Source organism: Oryza glaberrima, chromosome 10 (assembly GCF_000147395.1).
Source record: "Oryza glaberrima chromosome 10, OglaRS2, whole genome shotgun sequence".
Taxonomy (NCBI): Eukaryota; Viridiplantae; Streptophyta; class Magnoliopsida; order Poales; family Poaceae; genus Oryza; species Oryza glaberrima.
Genome location: NC_068335.1, coordinates 20,992,527 through 21,018,852, shown reverse-complemented (window position 1 = coordinate 21,018,852; position 26,326 = coordinate 20,992,527). Strand labels below are relative to the sequence as shown.

The 26,326-nt window shown below is 42.6% G+C and overlaps 3 protein-coding genes across 3 annotated transcripts; 1 reads left to right on the top strand and 2 right to left on the bottom strand.

Annotated features, from left to right (window-relative positions):
• Window positions 1–2,648: 2,648 nt before the first annotated feature.
• Window positions 2,649–8,090, bottom strand: LOC127752550 (oxysterol-binding protein-related protein 1B-like). Its single transcript, XM_052277959.1, has 10 exons — window positions 7,508–8,090; window positions 6,127–6,480; window positions 5,808–5,895; window positions 5,044–5,468; window positions 4,680–4,835; window positions 4,296–4,463; window positions 4,002–4,142; window positions 3,683–3,919; window positions 3,489–3,602; window positions 2,649–3,216 (listed from the first exon to the last, which is right to left on the bottom strand). Exons 1-10 carry the CDS (start codon window positions 7,874–7,876, stop codon window positions 3,040–3,042), a joined length of 2,229 nt encoding a protein of 742 aa, XP_052133919.1. The 5' UTR covers window positions 7,877–8,090; the 3' UTR covers window positions 2,649–3,039.
• A 5,871-nt stretch (window positions 8,091–13,961) lies between these two features.
• LOC127752551 (uncharacterized) lies at window positions 13,962–15,909 on the top strand. The gene has a single exon (XM_052277960.1). The coding sequence runs from the start codon at window positions 14,114–14,116 to the stop codon at window positions 14,984–14,986; it is 873 nt and encodes a 290-aa protein (XP_052133920.1). The 5' UTR covers window positions 13,962–14,113; the 3' UTR covers window positions 14,987–15,909.
• A 4,644-nt stretch (window positions 15,910–20,553) lies between these two features.
• LOC127752757 (uncharacterized) lies at window positions 20,554–26,114 on the bottom strand. The gene is made up of 3 exons (XM_052278167.1): window positions 25,980–26,114; window positions 25,323–25,885; window positions 20,554–22,139 (listed from the first exon to the last, which is right to left on the bottom strand). The coding sequence occupies exons 2-3, from the start codon at window positions 25,666–25,668 to the stop codon at window positions 20,713–20,715; spliced, it is 1,773 nt and encodes a 590-aa protein (XP_052134127.1). The 5' UTR covers window positions 25,669–25,885; window positions 25,980–26,114; the 3' UTR covers window positions 20,554–20,712.
• Window positions 26,115–26,326: the final 212 nt, after the last annotated feature.

Below are 26,326 nucleotides of genomic sequence, written 5' to 3'. Positions count from 1 at the left end.
AAATAAATCCTTTTCCTTTAGACCAAAAATCCAATAATCTTAGAAATTCAATATCTTCCCAACCGTAAGTCCGTTTGACTCCGTTCAACTTCCAAAATTCCTCAAATCTCGAGATCTATCTAATGGCACGCTTAGAGGTCAATAATAGGGATTTATCTTTGCCGTTTGTTGAGTTGCCCCGTTTCGCGTGTAGTGTCGGAGCCCGAAGATCCGCAGTGCGAGGATTTCGAGGATCAAGCTCCAGATCTCGAGCAAGGCAAGCCACCTTTGAACATCTTGAGCCTATATTTGAACTTAATTAATTTGCTTGCAAAATATTATGCATTGATAGGATTGCACTTGATCTGTTTGCCCCGTCTGCAAGGCAGACCGGTGGGCCTACCCAACTTGTTGCATCTGATCCTTCCACTGTTAATTGTTATACCATGTTCCCTTGAAACCACCTAGTTGCGCCTCGATATTCGTGCACTCTGTGCGAGTATCGACGGTCGCCTTCAAACTTAAAATCTGAGTAAGTTCTTGGGTAAAACTTGGATTTTTACAAAAGACTTGGAAAACCCGACACCTGGGTCGGTGCTTGCGAACTAAATGAATTTCCAAAACCGCGGACCGGGGAACGTACCGGGAGTACGGTTTCCCGCTCTTGCACTTAAGGACCGTTTCCTTGGAATTTCATCCGAACATAAGACAAGTACGACCACATGGGTGGAATGGGACACCCCTGGCTGAGTAATTAGCCAATCGGGGGAGCCTTGATGCCAAGAGACATGTGGATTCGCCGGGGTGGTGTCGGGGAGGACCCCTGGGCTTCCTGGCACAGTATGGTCTGGGACCTAATCTGGTGTTGGTCTGGGACCCCTCTCGTTGGCATATGGCGAACCTGTGTCGGCTTTCGAAATGCCTTGTCATGAAAGCCTTAAGGTCTCTAGTCGTGGCCGTTCTGCACGGGCTGGATGATCCGGGTTAGTAATGTCGTGTGGGTAAAGTGTACCCCCTCTGCAGAGGTTATTAAACTGTCCGAACAGCCGTGCCCACGGTCATGGGCGGATGTGAGGTGATTCCTAGCGTAGTTTTGTTTGACTACTGCCTTGTGAAATTTTGCTGTTGTGAAACGGGTTTGATGTTTGGAAAATCTGCGGCTGATGGGACCAGCCAGGCCCGGGTGGCCGTTTGAAAGCTATTGGCCGGGTGCCAATCTTGATCAATTCAAAAGACTGATACATTGCACAAACTCCGACCGGACGAGACGCACTTTCTCATCCGTATCGTTTGAGAAGCACTCACTTAGTTGTTTCAGGAAAGAGTTCAAATAAAATCAATTGCAAAAACAACAGCCCTTCTTTGAAGCCTGCATTAAACACTTATTTCCCACGGCTTGCTGAGTACTCTCGTACTCACCCTTGCTCCTTATAAATTATTCCCCCCCCCCAGTTGCTGAAGAAGATGAAGCGGATCCCGCTGACGAGGAGTTCCTTCAGGAGCAAGCCGGCTACGATGAGTTTTAGGGTTTCGGCCTAGTTCCCAAGTCGCGCCTGTGATGTGTGGTCCAAGTCTTGGCTTCCGCGTTCCTTTTGTAATGCAGTTGTGAGCTCGGGATCTGTCCGCAGCCCAACATGACTGTACCCCTACTCTATAATAAAGAGACCTCTGTTGCTGTGATATTCTGTCTTCCTGTTATACCAGCACTGTTTCCTGGGACTGGTATCAATTAACAGGTTAATTTGGAGCGTCACGGGCTAGTTCCGCTCGGGACTAGTTCGGGGCGTGACAGCTTGGCTTGACCTAACATCACTAGTGACATTGTATTTGAGCAGGTTCATTGGCTAAAGCAAATGAAGTGACGAGGAGCCAAAAGGTGGGAGAGCTTGTTCGAGTCCAAGCACAGATGTTCGACTCGGGCAATCAAAGTTAAGGGAAAGTACCATCGAACAAATAATGTATTTTAGGGAAGTGTTATGGGGACCACCTCAACTGCTCTCACCAGCTGGCACCAGATGTCGAGACGACTGAAATGTACCAATATGCCCCCTAAGGGTAATATGATAACTTCATGTAATCCTGCAATGGCAAACTTGTAAATCTTGAGTACACGGCTGAGTACTATTTAAGCCAACCAAGATCCTTTAACAAGGAGCATATCAATAGAGAAAAATACTTTTACTCACTTTTGGCATTTGTCTTTTGAGCTCACTCTCAGGATAGGCGGGAATTCGTACTTTCCCGTCTATCCTCCAACTTTGTCCGTATCTAGAGATAACGACAATAATATATAAAATATTGTGTAATTTATAAAAATATTTATAAGTTTTAAAACATATTAATAGTTTGGACTAGTGTTGTGAGATGTGCTATACGAAGTAGATTAGTATTGCATAAGTCCTTTAATTTACTTAAGATTTTCCTAAGAGGGAGCAAAGAGTTATTACATATTCTGTTATATCGATTTGTGTAATAAGAAGAGGAGGAAGAAGGGTAGGGACGGCTGGAGAAGGAAGACAAACCCCTCTAGCTTGATGTTGGATCCATCCCCTACACACGATCCCGTCTATATTAAGCATGAAGAAAAAAAACCCGTAAATATCAATGTATTAGCATCTTAATTAATCTGAGCATTTTGATATTCGTAAATCGTAATAGGAAATTGAATATATTAATTTGGCATTTCTATACAGGACAAGATTACTCGCCTGGCTTGGCACAGAGGTCAAAAAAGAAAGATGAACGTCCATTATCCATGACCATGAGCATAGAAGCTTACATGATCAATTACAATTAGGAACCAAGTATATAACTCAGTATCTCTGTGGAACAGTACAAAGATTGAAAAAATGGATATCACTGAGAGTAATAACAACATTGTTAGCTAGCAGGCCTCACAGTTAAGTATCCCAGTATCCACATAAATGTCCCAGTGTTTCTATATGACAAGAGGAGAGCATGTTAGCTCTTGTTTGCATGGTAGCAACGGGAGCAGCCGATCAACTATGTACCGTCTTCAATAATTAATGGGGTGTCAACGACTACTAAACAGAAGTTTCTCTATATACTTGCGCTGGTGCAAAGAGTGGACACATTATTGCCGAATATGTCATTGCAACCAACCCATTTCCTCTGCTCCCTTGCCTCCCAGTAACCTCCGACATAACGGAATGTTCCATCCTCTGTGTCCCTTTGGAACCATCTTGGCTTCCAACCACTCTCCTGCATCTTCCTTGCCTGTAGAGGAAGAGATAACCGCTGCAGTTAGAGCAGATAATAACTGCATTTTTCCATGAAGGAAATAGGTGTTCTGGCTGCACTTTGTAACGAGAATCAAGATTCTCCGGGGCAGTGATTCACTCCCATCAGATGGTGGACATATATAAAAGTGCAGTGATAAAAGACCATAAAATTCAGTGTAGTTCGATGTACGAGTACAGTGAAGCAGGTAAGAATTTAAAAACTGTGATAAAAAAAAATAAGGAAATTTTTAGAACAAGAATACTTACCATCCTCTGCCTCGTCTCCAGGCGCAATTTTTCAGAGTTAGCCTTCTCGTACTCCCCATTCTCTAGATGCCGCTGATCTGGCCTGAGTCTTGAATCCGTTGGTGGAAGCTTCTCCTTAACAAATCATCAAATAGTACGTTAGGCTTTGCACTACAAAAAACTAACAATAGGCGAATTATATGCTTTGCGCATACCTTAAGACCTGGTGTCAGCTCGTTCAAAGTGATTGCAAATGATGACAGGTTATATCGAGTGGGATTGGCTGGAGGCACATTTTTCTCCCACAATAAAGTGGCACCCGTACTCTGATTTGCATTACGGGAGTTCACTTTAGAAGCATCATCACCAATGATGCAAGACATGCTCTCGTCCCACTTTCCCATCAAGAATGCAACTTTGGTCCCATTAGCATCCGTAACAAGTCCTTGAACCTTTCATACGACCATACATTTTAGTAACCTCTACAGGAAGATGAAAGAAACAAGAACCTGGATGGAAAATTGTTCATCATACCTGGCGAGGATTACGATCGAGGAAGGATTGCTCTTTGAAAGTCAGCTTACATGAATATTGCCTGTTTCCACTTATGTTCATCGTGCCATGGTGATGGCAATAGACTCGGCCAATGATAAGGTTATTAATTGTTGTCGTAACCTGCCATGGCAAAATAAATAAATGATAGGTGTTTATTGACAAAAGGATATCCAACACCTTCTCCAGATCTCTAGACCGAGCATGCACAAACATAATGGAAAAAATGGAGAGAAAATATGCATAAGAGTTTTGCCTCCAGTGAAGAATTTGTACCTTACTCCACTGGAAAGTTTCTCCATCATCAAACTGTAGAGTTAGCACACCGCTAGGATCGAGTTGAATGGACTGCCCCCAAAATTTGCTCTTTAGATTGCTGTCACCCCAAAATTTCCAACCTTTCCCTTCACAATGGCATGCCATGACCATCGGATGATGACTAACCTGGTGACAAGAATAAACTAACAAATTAACTCATATGTTGTGTGAAATGTAGAGAAGAATATTAATGTGCCTGGCATCAGAACAGTGTCTGCCACTTTTATGCTTTCAAACTTCACATTGCGTATCTCCCGGTTATTTACAGAAGAATTTGACAGTGCTAGACTAAATGGCAACAAATTCTAACCTGAACATGAATGGGCTGGATGCCAAACTGACCTTTTCAGAGAAGAAACGGATCCCTTTTTCAGGATAATCAGCTTCGTATGTTTCCCCCAACAATGGATTGAAAGGTTTGCAGGGGCGAGAATCCGTGGAAGCATATCCAGAGACAGCAAATGCAGCAACATAAAGAATTCTCATCAGCCCGTTTCCCTGATGTATATGCAAATTAAGATATGAGTATCAACTCAACACAGTTGAATAAATTGAGGTTAATTAACTGCACCAGAATACTGATACAGCAATTTCGTGGGTTTTTTAGTACGACAAAGTTTATGCTCCTCAATTGTGATATACAGAATGATATAATATCTAGCAGTTTATTTCACAATAAAGGTGGAAGTTATAGAAATAAGCATACCCTTGAACCATATTCATATGCATGATCCAGTAAATTGGAATACTCCAAATCTTCAAAGCACTTTTGAAGAGAAGACAATGGTTCATTAAAGTAAACAGGAAGACAGACTCTTGTAAGATCCTTGCCAACATTATCTTTGATCATTGACCAAAGGCTAACACCTTTCTCCTTTTCTATTGGTACGGGTAACTCTGAACGGCGTTTTGAAGATGACAATAAGTATTCATCCGTCTTGTCGATAGCTAGTAATTCACCAAACTTGTGAGCTCCACTCCCACTATTTGAACATCTCATTTTCAAGTCAGGACTTGCAGCAGTGTCACTGAAACTTTGCCTTGTATCATAGAAATGAAACTCATCCTCATCTGACAACTGCCCTACCTCTTGTTTGCCAGCATCATCAGAAGATTCAGTGTTGCTGTACTCTGATATAATAAAAATAAAAATATCAGAAAATAGCCATGTTTCAAACCTCTCGTGAAACAAGAACACAAAAAGGAGCATGTAGTTGTGGGCAAAATGCGGCAACACAGAACTAAAGGAAGTGGTTTATTTCAAGATGTTTCCATCCTTTCATTTTCAGATTAATCCAAGGAGAATAACATAAAGTGCAATGATGTACCAGGACCAGATATAGACAAGTAAAGCAATATAAATATGCTTGGAAAGTGCAACCAACACCATTTCATGCACATGGAGCATCTGATATAATGCTAATCAAAACAGTCAAAAGAAAACAGGACAACTAAAATAAAATCAAGTACCACTACATTTTCCAGAGCTGGAACAGTCATGTTTGAACAACTCCGACTGTGGCTTCTCAATAGCAGATGCATCTCCCGAATTAACTACCTAAAAGAACATAATACAATCAGCAGACAGTTTCAGACCACCAGATAACATACAATCAATTTATTACTTGACTTTCAGGCTAGATTCAAAAGTCCTAACAACCTATCTATTATTTTAGTGATATCGTATATTAATCCCATTAAATTGGAATATATTCAGAATTACTATCAGAAATGGGAACTTAATGAGTTGCTTATATAAATCACTAAATGAGCTCCAAGAACGAATTACCTCAAGTTCCCTTGGAAGACTGCCAATGAAGTTTAAATAGTCTTCACACCGTTGCTTCATCTGAGTGTGATACTGTGAAAATTCTGAGTGAATGATCTGTTCACAGTCTTTAATAGTTGCCTCACCAACACCTTCAGCATGCAAGCGATTCCTAAGCTTTTCAGTGGAAAATGATCCCTCATTCTGGTCACACGGTACACCCCCGTTAAGAGAATATTCACTCCTCGCAGAAACAAGTGCTTCAATCCAAGCCACACGGTCCTTAGCAGAGCCAGTCCTCAGCTGAAGCGTCTTGGTTGGGGTAATGATGTAGAACCGTTTATCATCCGATTTACTTTCGCTAAATGATGAGATCTACAAACAATTCAAAAGAATTACAGAATCAGCAACCAGAGTAGCAACAGTACACCAAAATGCAATCTCTTCATCAAATGCACATCTAGTATTCGTCTGTGCTGGCAATCCACTATCCCAGAAATAGATTTTTTACAAACCTATAGCAGTACACTTAAATCTCGACAGTCTCCTGCATTGTAAAAAACCCATAACTGAGCACTGTAAAAAAAAACAGATGCCTAAAAGACAAGCGAACATAAAGCCCGCTGACTGAAGCAGGAGCCAAGAGGAAGATCCCAGGCCATATAAATGGCTATAGACAGTGTGGTCCGTACCACCTTACATTCCCAACAACTCACGGACATGCAATGCCATCCAAGTGGAGGCGCCATGCCATCAATCCTTTCTGAACAAAGTCCAGCTGGTGATCCGGTCGTTCCCGTGCCCTAATCCTCTCCTTCCCCTGAGCACGCCATGACAAAGATCGCCACTGTAGCTCGCTAAAAGTCGATGCGAAGACTGCTCTTTCACAGTGAGTGAGCTTTGCTTGCGCTTGAGAAATGCCAGCTCCCAGCTGCTCCAGCTCCGATCCAAGCAAGGCATCTCTTTATCCGACAAGCGTTAGGCAGCAGCAGCAGCAGCCATTGTACTATGCTACTACTACCAGTGTGGATGTGATGCTGCTGCTGTTGCTTGCTAGCGATCTCGGCCGTAGATCTTGGCGAACGTACGGCTCGTGGCGCGGCCACGCCGCGTCGGGCTTTGCGAGATGCAGCATCGGTTGGACTGGACTGTTCCGATCTGTGCGCGGAAACCGGCGCACCAAACTCGTGGGAGATATTTGATTCGCGGAAGCAAATGCGCAACTAAAATTTGGCTGGAGAAATTGGTGCTCTACTACCGGTAAACAGATCAGGTGATGAAATGCGTGCAGTTGAATTGAATTGAACGAGCGATTTAATTTCGTCGATCGTAAGCAGTAGGGGCTCGAGATCGATCGAAATAGACGGAACACAAAAACAAAATGCGAGAGGAGGCGCGTCACCTTGAGAGGGACGAATCCGATGGGCTGGTCCCCGACGCCGCCGCGTGGCACGCCGATGAGCCTGACGCCTTTGGCTGCGGCGGCGGCGGCGGCCTCGGGAGGCGGCTCGGCGGCGACGCGGCGGCGGATCTTGGAGTAGGCCAGGACGCCGCCCCGGATCGCGAACCACCGCGGCCGCCACCCCTTCCCGATGTTGGTCCACTTGTACAGCACCCCCGCCACCGCCACCACCTCCTCCTCTCCCCCCACCGCCGCCTTCGTCGGCGAGCAGTCTCCTCCTCCCCCCTCACCACCTCCCCCTCCGCCGCCTCCACCCAACGCGCAGTCGGCGACGAGGCAGCACAGCGGGTGCATCTCCCTGGCCCGCATCGCGCCTCCCTCCCCCGATCTCGAGCACCGACGACCTAGTTAGCTCCTAGCTAGGTGGTAGGAGGCAGAGTACGCGTGGTGATGCTCCTCGTCGTCCTCGCGGTGGTGGTGGATGCGGTGGCGGCCACCATTTGTAATTGTTTATTCGCGGCGAGGGTCGCCGTCTTCCTCCTCCTCCCCCCACGCGGCGTCCGAATCCGGCCGCCGAGTTGGCCTCTTCGCCTTCGCCTTTATGCGAACCCCCCCTTGTGCCTAACGCTTCCGCGCGCCTTCCATCCATCCCCTGTGGGCCCCACATGGCAGCGGCTGGGCTGGGCCGGGCGGGTGGTCCCCACGTGTCCGTCACCGCGTCAGGCTCAGCTGCCTCCGGCCTGTACTCGTGCTGTCCGGCGGGGCCCACCTCGCGTTGACTTTTTCAAAGCACCGGATGGGGTTTTTTAGATGGGCCGGGTGGGAGGACATGTTGGGCGGAAGGCGAGGCGGCCCAGAGATGTGGGAGTCAACATCACCGGGTTCTTGTTCTTGTTCTTCCTTGAGATTGGGTTGGTGTGTGTGTGTGTGCATTGCATTGGCATATGGAATGGCATATTTTGTTTGGGTTTTGGGCATGGGATTCCCCTGATAATTTGGACAGCAACAGGTAGCTTAGCCAAAAAAACGTTGTTAATCCTTCACCTTCCAATGTGCGATCCAGTACACATTAGGATGGCCGGCAACTAGTAGTGGACGGACAGCATTAGCCCAGCAGCAGCAGCAGCATCGAACTCTCTTGAAAATCACCTGAATTTTTGAAGCAGATTACTACTACTATCATATCTCCATCTCTCTGAGTAAAATTTGGCGTTCCTCCGCATGATTTCCTGAAAAAAGTTTGTATCTGTTCATTGCAATAGCTAGCTAGCTTCGTCCAAGAACGTGAGGCTGTTGCTGTCTTGCTCTGTCGACGATGTGCACTGAACATTGCATGTTTTAGATGAGCTGCAATCTCTGACGGGGGGCTTTTGTACAGCATATGCAGGCGAAAGGAGAGCTGCTTTTTTGGTTGCTGGCAGGCAGATCAGTGACAGAATTGGTGGCCAGCTCTCTGCTCGCATGTAAAAAGATGACAAGTCCGTAGTATGAACTCGGTTTTGGTGTTACCATGCACGCGTGCTGCTGAATTTTGCAGTAGCACAAATGCAACAATAGGTTATCAGTTCACCTATGAGCAAAGGAGGAGAGATCTAGTATTTCACATGGGACGTTTTCTATGAGATGCAAGAAAGAAAAAGAGAAGAGTATGGTGGTGTTCTTTTCTTAAGATAAATATTAATTTTTTTACGTAAAACGAGGTGTTGTTAACGTAAGATTGATTGAGTTTTAATTATTATAAATTTGAAAAATAGATTAATATGATATTTTAGAGCGACTTTCATATAAAAAGTTTTCGCACGAAACACACCATTTAGTAGTTTGAAAAGTGTGCCTACGAAAATCTTAATCTTCAACACAAAATGCGTACTCTCTCCCACTAAAAATAGTATTAGATATTTTGTAGTATTACGAATTAGAAAGCACTAGGGATTATCCTATCCAATCTGATACTAGGTTTTTATACTTTTTTTGTACAAAGAGTACTAGTGGTGATCAGAAATGATGTCTGGGAGTGATGATCTGATCAAGCCAAACTAGACAGTACTATTAGCACTAGAAAAGGCTTTAGGCAGCCCAATGCATGCAGGCAAGGTGCAAACTAAGCTTTATTACGAGTGGTAGCTGGGCCAACCAAAACACCAACAAAAAAAGCCAGCTCGGCCCGAATTCCGAGGCGATCCCCCCACCAACCCGCGTGCCGGCCGGAGGAGCTCGCCTGTCGCCTCCAAATTCAGGCCGCCGCCGGCCCACTGCCCGGCCGTCGCCGTCCTCCTCGGAATCCCCAGTTACATATATCCTTCTCCATTTCCATACGTACTCCTACTACTGTTGCTGCCACTATTTGTAGTAGAAGAAGAAGTATTCTGATGCTCTCCAATGGCGGCAGCCACTGCATGGCTGGGACAGTGAGACAGTGGCACGAAATCTAAAGCACATTTTTGGTTCTGGAGTCCATTCACAAGGAGGGCTATCTTTGGTCTTTAGCTGGCGTTGCTGTTTTTAAGGACTTGTTGGGAGTATAGCGTAGCTCGGACCCTTTCCGCTGCTTGGAGTTTGTATTTAGCCGTTGTAATTTTCTAAGCTTCAGCTTTTTATTTTGCCTTTTCTCTCTTTCCCTGACATAAGCCGGTTTAGCTGATTGCGTTGTGTAACTATAAATCTTTTTTTTAGTGTAATTTTTTTACGCGGAAAAATAAAGCACATTTTATTTTTCATTACATGTACAGATGCTGTACTGTAGGATACACTCCTCTTTAACAATCTGTGCTGGTAGTTGGTTCCAAATTCTGATGCTTTCTTTTCTGTTCTGAAGACTGAAGAGTAGGAGTACTATTGCTGCTGCTGCCTTTGCTCGCATCTTTTGATCTTTCCTTCCAGGCTCTGCTTTTGTTGCCATCTCACAATCTCTTCCTTTTCCATTCTCTCTCTTTTTTTATATTACTTGTGTATCTTTTGAATATTCCCATCCCATCTGCTGCCCTCTAGCATTTGCTCCCTCTTCCCTCTCGAATCTCTCTCTGTATGTGTCAAAAAATGCAAAAGTTGGTGCCTTTCTCGTTGGACTTTTGCAACCTGACCTGCTTCTGAAATGCTAGTGTATGCCAACTTTTGCTTCGTTTTTACCAGCCCATATCTAATTTACTTACCGTGAAAGGAGTTGAAGCATATGCATGCACTTGCTCCCCGTTTACCGATAGATGATGGATGCCTCTTGTCTTACCTGACATCGACGCTTTCGCTAACCGCTCCAATTCTCTGTCTAAGCAACGGCCATTATGTACTACTACTTCAATTAGTTACTTTTCCTGACTGTTCACCTCTGGTTATCCATATCTGAAGTGACAATCAGTGTGTGATAATCTGGGGAGCAGTAAGCAAACCTCGTTAAACTACAGTATCCACGGAGAAGCTGAAGTGCAGAACCATCCATCCAATCCAACTACCCCAAGGCATTGACACACAATTGTCTTGTAGTGTTAGTACTCTGCTACAATAAGACCAGTGCATTGTATACAAAGAAGCTGATCAAACAGTAGATTAGATTAGATATGCTGGTACATGTACATCAGCTAGCTAGCTAGCACAGTACACTTCTCTTGGATACCAAGCATAAGCAAAGGCAGCTGGGATGCTGTACAAGTGTAGCACATTGGCTGGAATCAATCTTGTATACATATATTGGTTTGTTTGGTCAGACCACAACATCCTGATGTTAACACTTGCACACATTCTCTTTTCTGAAGAATACTTGCCCTGCTAGGAAAAACTCTTGATTAGGTCGTCGTTGGCAAATGCAGGTGATCATCATCTGACTTGCACATCAGCCAATCAGTCTACAAGAGGGCAAAAGATTAGTAATAAGAGAGATGCCATCCAATCTGCAAGAGGACAGGTTCTTTTAGCTTGTGGTTTTCAGAGACCGACATGTTTTGGTCAGTGTTTTTTTTTTTTTTTTGAGGTGTCAAGATGAGCCTGAATTCTGAAGGAATTGTAAAGAAGTGATCGATGTTAGGTGTGGCATAAGTTGGAAGGCCACTTTCAGAGCCTATCACTGCATTAAAACATGTCTCCAATGGCAAAGATACCAACCAATTGAATTAGCAACAACTAAAAACAAATTGCAGTAGAATCGTACTGAAGCTTTACTGAACTCGGACAATTATATTGAGGATTCGAGATGATAGAACCGTGCTGAGAACACTGCGTGCATTTTCTCCTGTTCTTGATGCCGCAATGATTCGGTGAGATCTTTGCGGCGAGGCATTGGAGGAGGATTCGATCGATTGATCGAGTCGAAGTGAGTGAGTGAGTGAGTTTTTCTGACGATATTGATCATGCATCCATGCAGCAATGTCTTCCCTTGAAATGAGCTTTCTCGGTACTAGCAGTTGCAGAGCCATGGAATGATGGCAACTGCTCCATGTCCAAATGCGTCTCGTAAGTTAAGTTGCATCTTATCAGGGTCAGCTTAAACTACTAATTAACGCGTTGGTTAGCTGCAGAAACATCTCGTCAGTTTTCTATGCATAAGCAGCAGAGATGATCGGGTCGCAAATCTGAAAACATGTATGCAATTGCATGTTATATGTTGAGTAGAAGTACATTATATTGGCGATGCAATTAGGTTGTCGTCGGTTCAGAGACTCCAGGCACTTGTTAATTGCAAGGTATAGAAGTTAACTAATAAGCTTAGTAATGTGGACTGGTAATTCAGTGTCATGTTACACATGCAGTTCGAGACCTCCATTTGTCAACTACGTCAACTCTTTAACACACAATTAATTCAGAGAAAAATAGGAAAATTAATAAACTATTATTAGTACACGATTTGATCAGTTGGCCAAGTGGTTGTTGACGAATGGGATGTCGCAGCTGCATGCTGGGCAATAGGGAAATTAATTCGATTCAGAGAGATCGAATCTTTGTGTTCGTAATCTCAGAAAATCTGACCCGATTAGTTAACCAATTAATTAATCATGCGTGTTGAACATATTGTTTGTAACGTGAATAATGCGAATATTCGGAGGAAAAAACAAAATAGGTGTGCGATTTTGGGGGAATTTTTATTTTGCTGGTCAGCGCTAACACATGCTAACCGTCAAATTAATCATATTGCCGCGTTGCTGACAATTTTAATGAGCCGCATATGCAGAAATGATTACACGGTAGAAGTTAATAAAGAAACCCCGGAAAAATGCAGGCGTATTCGAACTGAAATTTTAACTACTTTCAATTGACGAGCTGTTCGAAGCTGAATTTTGGACGCGCTGTAAATGCAAATGATGAGCATTTAGGTGATATGTACCTCTTCAATTCAAAGTTTTTCGTTGAAAAAAACAGAAAAAGAGTTCATGTCCTCTTCTTGCTCCTACAAAATTAATAGTTGTGAAATAAATAACAAAAAGTGGTGGTCACTAGCATGGCAAGAAAAAGAAGAGACAGAGATAACAAAAAGAGATGCATCTTTTTTGCAAATTCTGACGAGAAATCAGAAGCACCACGAACGAACGAACAGACAGATCAAACGCGTGCCTGCAACCAAGGGAGAAACTGGACTCCACATCCACACACAGAAAAAAGATGAAAGACACCGACCACACAAACACACACACAGCTTCATCACAAAAAAGGAGATCTGAAAAACACAAAAGAAAAATAGAAAGATACAAAAGAAGGAAACAAAAGGAAAAGAAAGAAAACCAGTAGAAAGAGAGTGTACTGAGAAGAAATTCTTGGACTAAGACTGTGTTTAGATCCAGAGGTAAAAAGTTTTGGCGTGTCACATCGGATTTACAGACATACATTTGAAATATTAACCGTAGTCTAATAACAAAATAAATTATAGAATTCGCCTGTAAACCGTGAGATGAATTTATTAAGCCTAATTAATCCGTCATTAGCAAATATTTACTATAGTATCACATTGTCCAATCATTGAGCAATTAGGCTTAAAAGATTTGTTTCACAATTTACACGCAATCTGTGTAATTAGTTATTTTTTTATATTTAATACTTTACATATGTATCCAAACATTCAATGTGACAGGGTGAAAAATTTTACTAGGGGATCTAAACAGGTCCTAAAGGCATCCAAATCCAAATGATCATTGCCACACTTCACTCAAAAAAAAGAAAAATGGGCCCATTCCCCCCAAATCATGAGCCCAAATGAAAACAAATTTCGAAAAGATTTATCCCAAATCAAATCTCTCTCATTCAGTACACCACACCACAGCTCAAAAGAGTACCCAACCCAAAGCTGCAGTACAAACCTTATTGCAAAAATGCCCACTCACTGCCACTGGGTCCCACAATGTAGCTTCAGTGGTGGGACCCACCTGTCATTGGGGATGAGGTTGGGAGTGTGTGGGTGTGATAGGGGAGGGAGCTTGGAGGCAAGCAGTGCAATGCCAGTGGCACAGTGACCCAGCACAGGGTAGGAAGCAAATAAATCCACCCTCCCCCATAATAACGCCCAGAGCTAAGCCAGAGCTCGCGGCCATCACCACCAATCCGTCCACGCCGAGCTCAACCGCCGCCGCTGCCGACGACGTCGCCGGCGAGGTCCGTGTCCTGGGCGTGTGTGCGTTCGCCGTCGTGCCAATGGCGACGGCGTGGGTGCGGTCGCTGAGCTGCAGGTCGTACGGCGTGGCCGACGCCGTCGTGGCGCCGTCGCCGAGCAATAAGCTGCAGTCGCCGCCGGTGTCGTGCGCGGCGGCGAAGGATGACGTGAGGGACTCGGTGGCGTTCGTGCGGCACAGCGCCAAGAAGCCTCGCCGGGAGGAGGAGCGGCCGCGGCGGGAGCCCAGGCCGAGGCCGAAGAAGAAGAAGCCGAAGCAGGTGTTGGCGGCGTCGGTGGCGTTCATGCCGTCGTCGCCCGCCGCATCCTCCGCGGCGGCAGCGCCGGTCAGCTCGGCGTTCCTGACGATGGCGGAGCTCCCCGAGGGGCACTCGTCGCGGCGGGTGGTGGAGCTCATCTTCTCGTCGGGGTGGGGCGCCGCCGCCGCAGCCGCCGCCGCGCCGGGGCCGACGGTGGAGGCGATGTTCCGCGTCCACAGCGCGGCGCGGGCGGTGGCGCGGTTCGAGGAGGCCAGGGCGGCGGCGCGCGCCCACGGCGCCGCCGCGCGGTGCGGCGCCGACGGCAACGAGATGATGCGGTTCCAGTGCCGCGCGGCGGCGGGGCCCGGCGGGGTGTTCGGCGCGGGCGTCGCCACCTGCCGCCTCGGCGCCGCCGACGCCGCGGTGCGCACGTTCGCCGGGAGCGGCGCCGCGCACGCCAGCGCTGGCGCCGGCTCGGGCCGCAGGGCGATGCTGGTGTGCCGCGTCATCGCCGGCCGCGTCCGTTCCGCGCAGCACCAGCACGGCCATTCCCGCCACGCCTCGGATTACGACTCCGTCGACATGGGCAACGGCGAGCTCGTCGTCCTCGACAGCCGCGCCGTCCTCCCATGCTTCCTCATCATCTACAAGGTCTAGCCAAATCCATCCATCCATGGCCGCCATTGCCATCAAACACCCATCAGTATTTAACCACTCGTTAATCTACTAGCACTAATCCCTTAGCTTCTTCCTCTTAATCTCTTTTCCCCTCCTTTCACTTTCTTGGCGAGAGAGTTGCATCGCCATTGCCATTGCCATGGCAATGATGCAAGATTGCAAGTACGTAGTAACAGAGCTGTGTGTAAAACAGTAAAAGATTGCTCATTTCTTCTTTTTTTTTTTGTTCTGAATGTTGAAATGGTATATAGAAACGGTATTTTGCAATGCTTTTATTTTTCAAACATCTCTCTTTTTATCCTTCTCTTGTCCTGCATGCATGTCTGTAATCTGGATGCCTTCTTTGCTTCTGCTCTGCAATTTCATCTATGTGTGTCAGTGCAGCAAAATATATGTTGTTTCTTTCTCCTTTTTCCTCTCTTTTTCCTTTTTTTTTCCCTCACAGGCAGAGACAGACAGAGAGGCAGAGAGATTTGTCGCCGTAGGTTTGAAGTGTTCTTGTCACAGCATGTGTGTTCTCTTCTCCTCTCAACCAATGCAAACATGTACTGGTATGAATGTATGATTGCCAATGCCATGGGAGGGCTTGCTTGTTTGCGTCTGCATGCAATTGCAGAGAAATTTTTTTTTTTTGGCAGGTAGGGTATAAAAGGATGTTGGCAACATCTTGAGAAGCCAGCCGCAGCAAAAGTTTCCGGTCTCGTGGCTGCTCTCTCTGGTTTTTTGGAGAGGGGGGAGATAAGAGGAAAATGTACTTCTTGGATGCTAGCTTCTTGGACCCTTGCTATTGTATTTGTTGTCTTCCTCTTCCAACCCCTGTTTTGGCTTTGCTTGCTATGCTACCTTATGCTCATGCATTGCTGTACAAGATGCTGACTTTAGTATATACTATATAATAGTGATATATTGTGCATAATATTCAGGCATTGTATTTGTTTTTTTTTTTTGGATAATGGAAAATCTTATATTTCCGGCCTCTGCGGGCGCACACAGCCAATGATTATAATGTTTATGGAACAGGAAATTCCACTCTGCAGGGTATTTTTTAGGAATCAATTCAATTTTCGTAGGAATTGGAAAAAGTGTCGCGTCAAGAAAAGGCCTTGCTCAACTATTTTGGTGCAACCTTTCCCTAGATTATTGACACGGATTGTTCAATGATTAACACAATTAATTATTTTTTTAAAAAAAAGTTTGCAAATATCTTAGAATAGATAGCAATATGGTAGAAGAAAGTTTTTTTTTTGAAAAATTGTATTTTTAGAAACGTGGAGCAAATAATCTGTAGAAAAATCTGGAAGGAAAAATATTGAAAGAACATGGCCAAGTTAAAGAAAAAAAACCATTGATTGTGATAAGAGGGTTCTTCTGATAAGGATGGAGTACATCTGCTGTGTTAACTACCAACAGATTGGTTATAGATGTTAATATGGATTGAATGTGCGAGGTAGAAGCAACAGAAAGGAGTACTCTTGCTTGACAATGCAGCTGAAAACTACTGTAGGAAACAACAAAAAAAATCCCCATCAGTAACATTACTTGCTTGCAAGAGAAACCTTCATTGTTCGGAAGAGCTAAAAGGAAACTCTGCAAGATCTTGTGCACGCATGGTATAAGATGCTAATTAACACCAAAGCTTAAAAAGATCTGACACGACCATCAGAAGTTGACAGCCTTAATTGTGCAGGAACAGGAGACCATCCCCTAATGCTATAACGATTTCTATTAATTGATTGATGCTTTTTTCATGACAAGCCAGTACTGTAATATCCATGTCCTGAGTTGTTAGCCCATAGTTGTCATTGTTCTTCTGATCATGACTTGTGAGCAGTTATTTAGAGGACATGATTTTTCCTCTCATGGTTGCGTCCCATAGCTGACAGGTGGGACCCGCCCCAGCATACTGCCACAACATTTTCACACTTTGTCTCTTTAATTTGGATCTTGTTGCATGTAGTAGGGCTGCAGGGTAGGGGTGGCTGTGGATTATATTGGCATGTTACAATGTCTCTTGTGATCAAAGCACCTAACAAGAGTGAGAGAGTACTCAGGACATGGCCATTAGCCAGCTCACTGTAGCCAACACTACTGGACCATCGTTCTCCTTCTCTCCCTCCAAATGGATGATTGATTGGATGGTTACAGGTACTACCTCCGTCTAACTTTTTGGTATATATCCTAGTCCATCCAAAAATATAGTGATTTTTTCTATGTTAACAAAAAAAATGCTATTATCTTCGCCCAAAAGTGTTAGCTAAGGTATAGTTTGTTTTTCAAATAAAATAATCATATTTATAGTCTCGATGTGTCCAAAACCAAAACTTAAATGAAGAGATTGTGTTTTCGTTTTATAGTTTTAGATTAAATTATTCATCAGAACCCAAGCATGCATCTTAATACTCGTTGCATGCAGGCATACAATTCATTTTAAATTTATGCATCGAATTATTACTTGTATACACGTTGGATGAGTTAATTTCTCCTTAGTCTTAATCACATAAGAAATAATTCCTCCATCCTAAAATATAAGGGATTTTGGTTGTATGTGACACATCCCTATCTAGATTTGTAGTACTGAGATAATTTACATCCAACTAAAATTTTATATATTTTGGGATGAAGGGAGTACACATGAGTTTTTTTGAATGGAGAGAGGGTATTTTCGGAGTAAGACAGAAGTGTATTTTGCACTGTTGTTCTTGCGTCAATTTTCGGGAATGGTGAATAGGACGAGTTCTGAATTTTCTTCTTGTTTTCTCAAGGAGTGTTTTTTATGTGTGTTCTGAATATTGCAGCATTTTTTGCGAGGGAGAACTCACCTTTGGAAACAGTGAATGCTGCAATGCCATGAATACTAGACCTAACTGACACTCAGAAACTCCAGGCCTGAAAAGAATGGTCCAGTAGCCCCGTGGCACTGCATGCAGTAAAGCAGTAAGCCGGTACTAAGATGATAGAAATACAGTAATAAGATTACTACATTTCCAGTATATTCAGTCATAACTCATAACAAATGAACCAAATCCTATAAATTGTTGTAATTCCAGTATATTCCAGTCTGAGCTGACGAACTAAATCTTACGAAAATCCTGTAAAATTCATGCGTCCAAAAGAGGGAAGAATGTCATTTTGTGTATTGCCGGTTGGGAACATGGCAACATGCCATTAAGGTCGCCATGCATGCATGTTGCTAGCATTTCAGCAAGCAACACTGTAATTGCTGCAGCTGATGTCTGTATAAATTGTTGCCTAATTGTTGCCAGTACAGGTAAGACTGTAGCTTTGACCTGCCATTAAAAAGGATTCAGATACTAGGGCTCCTGAATGGCTGGTTAACTGCCTGCCTCAACTGAACATCTCCATGTGGTCAAACAGATGCAGTAATAAACATTGGGCTTGCTTTTGTTTCAATCCAAGCCTACCGGTGTCTCTGTATTGATCTCTGGAGCCCACACCAGTCATTCCTCCTCTGCAATCATCATGCCACATTGCTACTGTTGCTGGTACAATTTGCAGCAAACAGCCGTATATACACTATCTGCACATTTTATAGGTATTCTAGATGTATGGCTCCTTGATCATTTGACTGCCTTAACAGTGAATGTCCTTGCTGAAATACTAGTACTACTATACTACCCTTTTATTCAAAGAAAACCTGAAATAGTGCTACCTCTATACACAAATATAACGATTTGTGTAGAAATCCTTATACTTATGAACAAATTCCTTGTATTTAAGGACGGAGGGCAATCGACGTGCATGACAAAAAAAAATATTGTACTTGTGAACGAAATCCTTATATTTATATTTGTGAATGGAGGGAGTACTATGCTTTGGCTGTTTGACTAGCTTGGCCATATCAGGTCTCCCTGAAGATTGGGCTAGCTCTGAACCCGATCTGATCATCTGATGTGATGATGATCATGGGGAGTGAGAGGGGATGCATGTCCATCTGACAACAGGAGTAAATCTAACAATGATGCAGGATGTGCAAGCACTTGCCTTTGCCCACCGACCATGGCCAAACCTTTATTACTAGACCGACTAGATGGCCAATGCAAAGGTCATAAAGGCTTTAGTATACTTCTACTTCTACAAGTAGCTCAGGCCATCATGGTGAGATCTTAGGTCTTCTCCAACAGTAGCAAATCATTTCTTCTTCCTTGTGCACACCAGTGGCACTAATGTATGTCTAACACTTTCTGAAGTTTTCTTGCACTGATCAGTTTACTGAACATGAAGCTTAAGCCTTGTGTACAGATATACTTCCTCCGTCCCAAAACATAGTTTTTTTTTTTTTTTGGATAATGGGATCAATTCATCCTCTAAATCGAGATAAGAAGGCTCCCATCGGTTGCCCATTTGGCCCAAAATGGCTTATTTGGCTTATTAGAAAATTAAAATTAATTTATAAGTAAAACTTTTGTAGATTTGTTCGTAGCGACTTAAAAGCCAACATTAACAAAAATTATGTTAAAAGCATTTCAAAATTAACTTCAAAATCAAGTTCAAAAATTCAAATTTTGGCTTATTCTTTAGCTGTTTAGGCCAAACGATAGGGCTAGAAGATTCTGGGTGATCTACCCAAATTTTAGAACAATCAGCAAAGCTTCTATTTGTTGCAGGCTGGATTATGTACCACCATAGCTGCTGCAACCTGGATTCTTGGGGATTTGGGGTGAATTGTAAAGGCAGTAGGTGTATGAGGTCACTCAGATTCTAGCTGAACACTGGTGAGCATGGTGTTAAATATAACTGGATGCATCATAAATTTTACTCAATTGCTGCTGATCTCATGGAACTGACCTTCGATCTGATGTCCCGTGACACCGGGCATTATGATCTCTGCACTTGCTCATCAATGGGGTCAAAGATCAAATGAACCACAGGAGAAACAAATGCTTTGCTTTCTTCTGGAGTGTGAAATTTGCATGCAAAAACTGATTAGTAATGTCTTGCACAGGAAATTTGGGACCATCAGCACAGCCCGAGCCCAGGTCTCATCATTGCAAGCTGTAACAGACAGCATTAGAATTGATCCACAGGGCTGTGATGCATATCACCTGAGAAACAATACTCTCACTGACTCAGTAACTCCACATATGTTTCAAGAGAAAAAAAAAAAGGCATATTATGATAAAAAAAAACAAACAGTGCCTCCGTTCATTTTTATAAGGTGTATTTTAATTGTAGAAAGTCTTGAAAACTAAACTTTGCCCAATGATTTCTCATAAAATGTAATTCTTAATATCTACAAAACCAATATTGTGTGAATGCGTTTTGAAATATGAATCTATTGGTACAATTTTTATTTTTATATACAGCAAATATACCTGTATATTAACTACTGTTTATTTAAGCATACAAAGTTTGACTTTTAAAATTAAAATCCTCATCGGAATCAGATCACGAGTACTTAAGATTCTTAGGAAAGGGTTAATACTTAAAAGATCAAAATTCTGAGATTTTATAATGGTATGACTATGCCTTCATTGCCAATGCTGAACTCAAATTTGAAGCTAACGGCCCACAGCACTCCCAAGAGGTAAAAGGAATAAAGAAAATATCCTCAATTTAGTGACTAGTAACAAACCGAGTTTGAAGATGCGCATAACACACATGAATATTCACAAGGTTAAAATTATATTTCATCTTCTGAATTGCTCGTCTCGTGGCATCCTAGTATGAACTTGAAATGCTGTCGATCATTTCCTGGCAGTGGGACGATGTTTGGGCGGCCTTCCTCTAGTTGAAGATGAACCTTGAGCCCCAAAAGTTTTCCTAGATCGAGTTTTCCGGGGCTCGTAACCTATAGCATGCAAATCATCGCATATCTCATGCCGTGAAAGAGAAACAAGTCCAGGCATTATCTCCCTCAGAAAATTTCTCAGTCCTCTTCCTCTTCTTAGCTTGATCCCACAAGACGGTCCATCCTTATCAGGTGGAATCACAGGGATGGATTCCCCGTCATCTCTGATCTCTTCTACATTCAATACAATTTCCTCATAGGAATCCAACGAGTGCTGCGGTTCATCGTTTACATCCTCAGCTGCTGTCTGACTGTCAGTTCCTGGGCAATCTGTAGTACATGCAGAACTTGAGAAAATGGAAACGAGTGTCTCAGCTGCAATACAAACCATTTTGTCACAATTGCCTATCAAGGTCTCTTGAGGACTTGATGCTCCATCAGGAGATGCTCGCAGTTCTGGACACACAATATTGTCAACATGAGGAGTTTCTGCAATCAAATGTTTGCTGCTAACACTTATAAGGTCTGAAGACTGCGCCTTATCAATTTCATTATTTATTGATTCTTGGAAAAATGTGGTGTTTCCATCCTTGCTGACTGATATATGATGTTCTCCAACAGTTCGTTCTTCTATAGAAGTTTCAGCATGCACACCGTTTCTCTTGGAGAAAGAATGATCGGTTACTGTTTCTTCACTTCCATCATTTTTCACTAGCTTATCTCTAAAACTATTACTGGTTATTGTTGATTCCATGTCAATGCTTTCAGCTGGCACATTAAGGTCAAAAAGGACCTTCTCTTCACCACTGGATATTACAATAGAAGTGTCATGTTGGAGCTCAGTATGCACAGCCAGAGGTGGTTGTCCTGATTGGCAGGCAACATGGTTGTCACCTGATTTTTGTAAGGCCGAAGATGAGTCATTTCTGCCGCAGGAACTGACAGAAAATCTTTGCTGTGGCAAGAAATATTGACTGCTTGATCCACATAACTTATCCACTGCATGTTCATGCTGGCTGTTTTCTCTTGCATGTATATTACCATGCAAATTCTTAGGATCATGAAATTGGTATGCAGCCACAACTTCCCTCGAACTATCAGGAGCAGAGCTGGGTGCAACCACCGTAATGGAAGATCCTTTTGATGATCCAACACCAGAACCACATTCCTTTTTGTAAACATTGCTGGAGCCATTCCAAAATTCTCCAGGGTGTGATGACGAAGAATTAACTAAAGTTGGACAAGTTATTTGAGATGGAGCATAGAAAACATGTAGACTTTCTTCTTGAGGTACATTCAGGTCGATCAGCAAATGCCTGGATTCTGAATTATCAGGCTTGATAGGTGACTGGCAGTCCGGAGTATCACTCGAACCAACTGAACCTGAAAACCATCAGGGTTGAACAGTTATATGAATGCTCGATGACCAGGTAAAGTTGTAGGATTACTAGAGATTTCAGTGAAGAAACCCATACAGCAGACGTCCATCAGAAGAATAAAACAAGTAAATTGTTTCCAACAACCACATGTTGTTTATGGCCATGTCAAATTTGCAACAATTAGTGGCACTAAAGGTCCAAATCATCAATGATGCTGAAGAGAGCATCCTCTCCCACATGAATAAGTTGTGGAAATTTAGTTAGGGCACAGATGTATTCAGAAGTACTAGAGCAGAGAAATGCCTCGCCGTAAACCATCTTGACAACATCACAGTCTGCCCTCTTTTTTGAAACCTTAAAACCACATTTTGGTTTCTTGCAAGTTACCTCTCTTTTGTTAAGTTTAATAGAGAGTCTCCTGCATGATTGCTTAAAAGATATGTCATCCCTATTCTTGGTTTATCATAAACCAAATTTCAAATTATTATAGGTCCAGTGGAGCTGACATGCAACACAACTTTATTACAAAAGAAATGAGCTTAAGCTATTAGGAGCTAAAAAAGGCATGACTTGCATATCTGTGATTTTTTTTTAAAAAAAAAAACTGCAACCTTACAAACTCAAGTTTATATGCACCCATTATGTGAGCATAATTGTCAAAGTTTCTACAAGTAGATAACACTTGATGAACACCTATTATTATGTTGTCAGTATTATTAAAAAAATGATGCCCAGTATGTTTGAACATGTGCACCTGTAAATAATCATAAGAGAGAAAAAGATCCTATGTGCTCTGCAAAAACAAAGAAAGTTATATCACAAAAGATGCATCTACAACTTGTCCTTTTTGTGCGATGCACATATATTTGATCACAGAACCTTTTTCACATATGCCTATTTTAGATTCTTTTGGTGAATTGGTGTACAAATCACAGGTTGGTTGCAAGTGCATATATTATAGCAGTGTTGAATACTAGACAAGATGACTGATCAAGATGGAATTTCATTCTGCAAGAGATCAGGGGCGGAGCTGCAGTATTATCATTGGGGTCATTAGACCCCGATGGCATTCGATCTATCAAGTGAATTGTTCATTATTTTCTAGCTAATGACCCCAGTAGCAAAAGCTTAATGACCCCGGCCAGCCGGATAAACTGCTGGAGCTCAGGAAAGCTGAAACAATTGTACAGTTTCTTTCTTTGGAATCATAATTTGTTAGCTGTGTTATGCTACTGTCAATCCGCTACTAATGCTGCAATTAGACATATTTGATCTATTAACCAACTACTTATTTTAGCTATGTGCTATGTATATCAATGCATTAGGCCTGAAGTTTTGCTAATCAACTACTAGATGTGTTTTTTTAAGCTACTCACTCTGTCTCAAAATATGTTACTTCTAAGATTCAAGAGTAAATTGCACCCACGATACAACAACTTAGCAGGTGGGTGCAATATAGTGCAAGAACTTTAGAATTGAACGTCCGAGTGCAACAACTTGACAAGTGGGTGCGTTCTAGTACAAGAACTTAATAATTTAGTATTTTATTGAATCAATTTAGCTAAGCATATGATAGATGAGATTTTTCACGATGTCAGTATGCCAATACACACTGATCATACGGATATTACCTTATATATGAATTTAATCTTTAAGAATTATGTTGCACATACAATTTACATCCAATTACCTTTAAGAATTTTTTGTTTTCTTCACCTTCTCAATTATCAACTGAAATATAATAATTTCTTAATCCAGTTTAATTGACTTTCAGTTATTAGTTATTAGGATAAAAATATAAATATATTTATATAAATCCATGCTAGTATATTGTCAAAATAAGTACTTAAAAATTTGAATTTATATAAAAAATACTCTAAATAATTAAGTTGTCACATAACTTCTTAATTTATTGTATCAAAATCCTATCTACCTTACAAGTTGTTGCATTTATACGATCACTTATAAAGTTCTTATACTAAATTGCACCTTCCTACCAAGTTGTTGCACTAGAACGGTCATTTTTCAAGTTATTGCACCAAATTACACCCACCTGCCAAGTTGTTGCACCGTAAGTGCAATTTACTCAATATTCAAATTTGCTTTAAAATATAGCTATTTTCTATGAACCATCCCATCTCCAATCACAATATTCCCCGATATAATTTTTTTCACCTACTTTTTTTCCAACCAATCACAATTATTTCACACCCTAACATTAATCTCTTAAAGAGACGTAGGTAGTTGTATTTTGAGACAGATGGAATAATAAACAACTTTCAGAACATACTTGTATGTCTGAAAAAGCACATGGTTGTTATGCCCGATTGTATATGGTCATAACTTTTAAATTTTTAGACCTTAAAAACCTCAGAAATTCTTATAGAATAGACTTTAAACATTTATTTTTAGCAAAATGGAACAATCCCAACTTACTCATAGCTCTAGCTCCAAAAGAATTTTGAGCTAAAAATATCTAGCTTCGAGAATAAATATAGTTTCAAACACGACATAAATAAAAGTAAAAGCCATGACCCTAGTGACTCAAAATGCTGGCTCCGCCCCTGCAAGAGATGATGGTGTTGATGGAACAAGGTAGCTCATGAAATTGATCAGACTGTTAACATAGTCCATTGCTTTGTTTGGCATAATCAGGCTGTGGTATTTGTTAACCATACACTTGAGCATTGCATTCCTAATACTGTTATGTAGTTTATAAAGCTCTGTTCGAGGGAAAAGGAGAAGCCATAACACCAAGTAGAGATCACTGATTCTACCGATATCTAGCAAATGCATCATCAATTTGTAGCAATTTACACTACACCATGTATCTCCGCGTCAATAATGAACACCAATACAATAGTAGCACCCGCTTTGTCATGCAAGCATTAATCTAACTGCTATGATCTTTGAGTATATTTTCCATCAAAGCACAAGTGAGAAGCGCATACGTTTAATACCAGTGGACAGTCATATACAGTAAATAGGCTGTACTAGAATAAGAAGATCAGATATGTGTAACTAACAAGCGCATTTGTGAAATACCCAAGCAGTATATTTCCACTACGAATTATCCAAACAATTAAACATAAACACTCAGAAGCTGCACAAGACACTACATTTACTAACTAACTATATAATAAACAAGAGGAGGAGGAGGAGGAGGAGGAGCAAATTCAGAACTCACCAGGGCTTACACGCGAAGCATTCCGCTCCACACAGAGCTGACTGGATCCCGCGGTCGAGCAATTCTCCGCCGAAGCATAGCGGCGGTCCTGAGACCGGTTGCCAAACCCGGTATAAGAAACAAACTCCACATCATCGTCGGACGTCGCCGGCTTCTCCAAATCGATCACGTAGCGATGCCCGCCACCCCCGCCGCATTTCTCCCGCGCGCCGACGCCGACGTCGGGCTTTATCCGGATCGAATTCCTACCATCCATATTCCGCTCCGCGAAGCAGGAGCCCCTCTTCCGCTTACTAGAATTGCTGGAAGCATCTGGGCTTCCCAGCCCGGACCTAACGTGATGCATGGGGGTTGTTCAGCTGAACCCCCGCAAAAAAAAAAAAAAAATCCTCCTTTTTTTTTTTCCTAGCCTCCTCCTAAACAGAAGCTGCTGCTGCTATTAGTACCAGGTGAGGGCATGGGGATTCAGTTCAACCCCAAACTTTTGGATGAACAAACAACAAACTGTTACTCGTATTAAGGTTTTAAGGCTCTGAAATTAAGAGAAGGAGCTTCTTCCAGATCTAGAAGAGAAGAAACTAGGGTTAATTCGAGACAAAAGGCACTCCCGATGGGAGTGAGAGATGAATCGGAAAGAGGATGCGGATGGATGCTCACCAGGATCCCCTGCTCTGCTCTGCTCGCCCGATGGAGATCGGCGGCGAGATGGCGCAAGGAGCGGAGGAGACGAGAGACCGGGAGATTTTCTTTTACGCCGAGGGAAAGGGGGGAGATACGCGAGGGCGGCGGCGGTTAGCCTTCGTTATTTATTACAACTATATAATTTTGTCCCAGTTACTATACAGTTTTATATCCTAATGGCCGAAATACCCTTGGGATGAAAACTTCTCAATTGTGGTAAAAAAAATTGAAATATCAGAATGTAAAACTTTTATTAAAGTTTAAGACGAGCGACTTATGTGGTAGTTTACAATGATATTTCGGAATGTTCAATCTGATTTTGG